At 38.9% G+C, this 5,958-nt stretch overlaps 1 protein-coding gene across 1 annotated transcript; it reads right to left on the bottom strand.

Annotated features, from left to right (window-relative positions):
- Positions 1–2,300: 2,300 nt before the first annotated feature.
- On the bottom strand, positions 2,301–4,644 carry LOC107690947 (probable G-protein coupled receptor 142). The gene is made up of 2 exons (XM_016489387.1): positions 4,500–4,644; positions 2,301–3,330 (listed from the first exon to the last, which is right to left on the bottom strand). The coding sequence occupies exons 1-2, from the start codon at positions 4,630–4,632 to the stop codon at positions 2,378–2,380; spliced, it is 1,086 nt and encodes a 361-aa protein (XP_016344873.1). The 5' UTR covers positions 4,633–4,644; the 3' UTR covers positions 2,301–2,377.
- Between the last annotated feature and the right edge of the window lie 1,314 nt (positions 4,645–5,958).

Below are 5,958 nucleotides of genomic sequence, written 5' to 3' on the forward strand. Positions count from 1 at the left end.
TACAGTGGTGTCTTCACTCGTTGTGTTCCCATGTCGAAGCCCCTTTTAAAGCCTCATCCAGTCGCCATGCACTGAAAATAAACTGCTAAGCTATAGCGTCTGCAGTTTGCACACTGGGGTTAAAAAGGTCAACCATATTGCTCTGCTTCACTGGATGGGCTCTGAAAGGGTTTAATTTAGTCATGCAACATAACCTACAGCTGCAAGAAAGGTCTTGATCAGAAGATTATGAACTTTATGGAATAATGACGTAAGTTTGATAACAAAAATAAAATAAAATACTAATTACATTCAAATGGAAAATTATGTAGTGTTGCATTAAGATGTCTTGAGTAGATTTCAGATGGCTTCAAATCTACCAATAAAAATATTTTATAGTCTGGAATGATAGATCATAAATTAATGAGACAAGTCTGTTAATGAAACACTATTGTATGTGTTTAAAGAACTTAATTCATCTGCAATATCAGCAACATTTATAAAAACACTAAATACATGACACATTCTTACAATATTAAAATACAACAATTAAATGGAATAGTTTACTCAAAAAAAAAAAAAAAACTGTCATCATTTACTCATCCTTATGTTATTCCAAAACTCTATAACCTATTTTTGAACTGTCTGGACCACTCGTCCTGTTTTTGATGTCAATGTGACATGACCATCATCATAGATGTCAAAACTTATGTAATATGTATCAGTGTCATATTTGAATGAATGCAAATTTAAAGAAACATATGGCTTTTCATATAATGAATTGAATTTCAGCCTTTTCTCACACAAAGCTATCTAATGGCTTTAAAACACCTTGATAATCTTTTACAATATGCAACAGTTTTACAATACTTTTATGCTGCTTTTTTGTCACTGTGGTGCTTGATAGTATACATCACCATTTGCTTTCCTTATATAGAAAAGTGTGTTCCACCAACCTGTGTTTCACAGAAGAAAGTAAGTCTTACAGGTTTGGACCGACACAAAGGTGTATAAATGATGACGGAATATTCATATTTCAACCTATTCCTTAAAAGGATAGCCATTTATGGAAAATGACAAGACATGAGCCAAATATCTTTGTTTCATAAATACTGTAGTATGATTTCTTATCCCCGCAGGGGACAGGACAATAAATAACACAGATATGCAGATCAGTGCAAAAGACAAGTAAGCTCTGCAGAACAAAATACAATCTTTTCTGGAATGGTTATGTCTCGATATCCATGATGTCCTGCAAAGCTTACTTGTCTTATCAGCAAGACAACGTTAATATTATTGGACTTTTGTTTAATGACCGTAAACGGCGATCTCTCAGGTCACTAATCAGAGGTCAGATAAAACAGCATTCAGATTAACAGTACCTGTGGTGCACATTAGCATGAATAGATGCTAGACTGATCATTATGAGGATATTTTATTATGTGGGAAACAAGGCAGTGTTTTTTCTATTCTGTTGGAGAAGCCAAATCACGCACAATTACACTGTGGTCTGTTGCTTGGTGAAATTTCACGGCCGAAATCCAGTCAATGCAATAGGAATCTGTGCCATTAGGAGTTTTGCATGAAGGCGAAAAAGTTCCCAGTGGAACTTGCACAAAATTCAAGTTGGTCACTTGGACAAACAGAAAGCTGCTTGGTTTGAAAGTGAATTCTGTGTGAGCTGTGCTTCATACATCGCTACACTATTGACAATAAAGAATGCACCTTATTTTGCATGCGACATTTCGCTAATGTGACCGCACCTTTAACTTTTAAATACATAAAAGCCACTAATTTGAATTCTGTTCAACTTCATTTTAAGAACAACACCATGCTTTTGTTGGGGCTTAAAATGATTGTTCGCCCAAAAATGACTTAAACTTTCACTTCAAAACTGTATTCTTTCTTCTTCAGAACACCAAAGAAGCTACTCCAAAGAATATTTCAGTGTTTTTTTTTGTCAAAATAATGATATTTAATGGGGTCCAAAACCACATTGTACACTCTTAACAATAAAGGTGCTTAAAAGGTTATTCACGGCGATGCCATAGAATAACCATTTTTTGGTTTTCCACAAAGAACCATTCAGTCAAATGTTCTTTAAAGAATCATCTCTTTTTTTACCTTTTTATAAATCTGAAGATCTTCGGATCTTTCATCACAAAGAACCTTTTATGAAACAGAAAAGGTTCTTCAAATGTTAAAGGTTCTTTATGGAACCATTTAGACAAAAAGGTTCTTCTATGGCATCGTGAAGCACCTTTATTTTTAAGAGTGTACCCTATTGACTTTCACTGTATGGACAATAAGAAAAGTCATACAGGTTTAAAACAACATGAGGGTGATTAAATGATAACAGAATTTTCATTTTTTAAGCGAACTTTCCCTTTAAGCAGGACTATATCTTGATGTCTGCCCTTTTGGGAGAGAGAGGGGTGACCTCTCGCTGGGAACGTTTGGAGCTGGAAATAGAAGAGGTGGAGGCATTGGCAGCATTGCGCTGGTGATGTAGGGGGTGGCGTGGGTGCAAAGGCACCCCCCGGAACAACAGGACGTCCCTCACTGCCCCTCTAAAGGGTTTGCTGACAAAACAGTACAGAAAGAAATTCACAGCAGTGTTTAGCATGGCTAACATGTTGGCTAAGTCGTATGCTAGATGTACCCGCCAATCGTTGTGCACCGATGACACGTAGAGATGGTAGAGCACCACTCCGGTACGAGGCGCCCACAGGACAGCAAACACAGAAGTCACTGCTAGGAGCATAGCTGTGGTTTTACCCAGCTTGCTTGGCACTGCCAGCTGCTGCCCGCTCTCGTCTTGGCACATCTGCTGCCGCTGTCTCTTCCAGAGCCTCAGGATGATCAAAGAGTTTAGTACCAGGAAGATGCAGCACGGAAGGAAGTAAATAATAGTCACGTGGGTCCAAATCAAGGCGGTATCTAAGCTGTTGGGCGCACGGCTGACCCTCCACATGTCCGACCACCAGAAGAACGGCACGCCGGATGCCAGCGCCAATGTGAGCACCACTGCGATGATCCGCCGAGCCCGTGCTGGGTAACTGATCTGCCGATGAAGTAGCGGGTGGCACAAAGCAACATAGCGGTCCACCGTGAGGGGAACGGTAGCCCAGATAGATGCATGATTGGCAGAAAACTCCATCATACTGACTGACCTCAGCAGCAGCACAGGGACGTCTCGGTGAAACACAGCCGTTTCCAACAGGAAGCCCACGAAGATGATGAATAGCTGGCTGAGGATGTCCGAGCCAGTTAGCGCAAGAAGATACACATACAGGGCCTTCTGAGTACGAACAGCCAGCCGGTAAAGAGCCACCAACGTCAGGATGTTCACTAGGGAAAGGAGACAACTGGAATTAGAAAGAAGGATTGAGGTAGAGGAGGATGGACAAGGCATAAACAGTTAGGGAATGAGGCCAGAGAAGGGAGAAGCAGAAGACGGAGATAGAAATCAAGGACATGGAGGGAGTTGACACAGCAAGATTGATGGGAAGTAAAAGATTAGGGGTCATATTTACAGAACATGGCGGCCCACGGGAACCTTTGTCCTGATTTTCCACAAAGAAAAGATTAAACTGAGTTTGTGCTGTTTTTGCTGGTTGAAACAACAGGAGATAAGTGTATTTTAAGTGTTTTTAAAGATTTTTATAGTAAAACTATTTATAGAAAAGACATGTCACCAGACAGCAGAATGGATAAAACTATGGAGAATTTAACTCAACTGAATCCAATAAAATGAAAATATGATTTCTTCTCATTCACTTTCATGTTGTTCCAAAACCATATGCTGTTATTTTTGGAACATACATTTTTTTTTGAAAAATACTTCAGTATTTTTGTGTCCATACAATGATGTTTCAGACCCTTTTGACTTTGATTGTATGGACAATAACATTTGAAATGATCTTCAAAATGTCTGCTTTTGTGGTCTTATAAGTTTAGAATGACATGAGCATAAGTAAATGACAGAATTTTCATTTTTGGGTGAACTAGAGAGATCTTATATTAGACAGCTAGTAAACTGATTTGAATGGACTGTTGTGAACACCAACCATCTGTCTGTGACCCTGATCTGATTTATAGTAGCAGTTTATGGGGGGCTTTCAAATGAGTCTCCTTTCTTGTCCTCAAGCAGTTGCTGCCAGTCTCTCTCAGGATTGGTGTAGTAAAATGTTTGTGGATACTTAATGTTTTCTAGTCTGGTCTGATGTGTGTCTCACAGAATGAATTTACCATGATCTTCCTCCATCAAAGGACTCAAGGTGATGAAGATCAATTTCCCATGTGCCAAAAATGAATATTTTAGAACAGTTTATGTGCCATGGTGATTTTCATTCCATTTTTCAATCCATTCCATCATACTTCCCTAAATTAAATCCAAAATTACATATTGATTGCTACCCAATTCTTAACTTAATATGCATTCTCAATTCAATTCTCAATGGCGCACGACCCTAATCTTAATCGACCCATGTTTAGGTATTAAAATGCACATCTCATACCTGGCACTCCAACACACAACAGAGTACTGTAGTAGATGACAGGGATGTAAGCCAGCACACACTCTGACCTCTCCTGAGCGCTGCTCTCATCCACCTGCTGGCTGGGTGATGTGCCATTGTGCCAGTCAATCATGGCCTCTTAGTTCCTCTTGTGAAAGGAAAGAGAACAGGAAGGAAACCTTAAAACTACAGTATCGGAATATGACCTAAAACCTTTGCCTAACAACTGAAATCAATGAAATGAACCTTATTGTGTTTATGTCACATAGATTCTGCAGTGCAGAATGAAGAAGAGAAGGTGTAATGCATTTCTGCATGGAATTTTACTGTGCTCTGGTGGTCTTTCACCGGGTCACTGTGTTAATGACAGAGACAGCTTGCCCTCATAGGTTAAAAGCAGTCAATTAGGGACAGATGGAACGAGTGCACAACACTCTCCCTCATTTACTTGTCTTATCTTTCTACCTTTCCTTCTGTGTTTAACTTTGATTACTCCCACAACTGCCCCCTCCTGAGAGGATGAGGTGATCAGCTCTGTGCCAAACATGTTTATTTGCTTTCAGACCCAGTGCAGGGAGCGGAAATGATTGTTTTGCTCTGTAGATTTCCTTTGACCTCATGACATCTTTGAGTTTTACGGACAATAGGGCTGTCAAAAAAAATTTTGAATTTCGAATATTCGTCGAATTTAAAATAAAAATCCGTTTTTGCATTCGAATTTTAGGTGTGCGTCAGGCAGCTTTATCAGTGGCACGAGATGCGATGACGATGTAAGTGTCGTTGCATTATAATGTTTTTGTTAGCCTATCCAGTTGAAGCCACTATATGCGGCGCTGCTGCATTGTTCATTAAAAATATTGCGGAGAAGATCTTGTTTACATCAAAACTGAAACCAAGCCATTCACACAGAACACATATTTCGCGCATTTTCTAGAGGGACATCTATCACCGTTGCACTCGCGTCTCGCACAAAAAAACCGCATGTTTGGAAAGCCATGTAAAATGAATGCAAGTTTAACTTAGAAAAAACGTATATCGAGACTTTATGGTGGGATTTTTTCCCCATCCCACTGCATCTCATGTTTTTAAATGAGAAATGTACTCTGTGTGATTGGCTTTCCGCCCTTTGTATTAAACTATGCATACATACATGATGCTGTTTTGTTTATAGTTGTTTAAGCAACTTAATTAATTATAATTGGTTTATAAACATTATTTTAAACATTATGCACTTTTTTCACAGATAGTCATTTTATCTTATGCTTTGAATAAACGTGCATTAGTAATATTTTGCACGATGCGCCCTCTTGTGGCCTCAGAAGAGAAGCCAAAATCTTTTCTTCATCCTAGCTGAAATTATGCATTTTAAATTCGAATATAATTCAAAATTTGATAATATTTAAGTACAAAATTCGTAATTAGTTTTTCAGTCATTTTGTCAGCCCTAACGGACAACTCT

This window comes from Sinocyclocheilus anshuiensis, unplaced genomic scaffold, assembly GCF_001515605.1.
Source record: "Sinocyclocheilus anshuiensis isolate Anshui unplaced genomic scaffold, SAMN03320099.WGS_v1.1 scaffold1885, whole genome shotgun sequence".
NCBI classification, from domain to species: Eukaryota; Metazoa; Chordata; class Actinopteri; order Cypriniformes; family Cyprinidae; genus Sinocyclocheilus; species Sinocyclocheilus anshuiensis.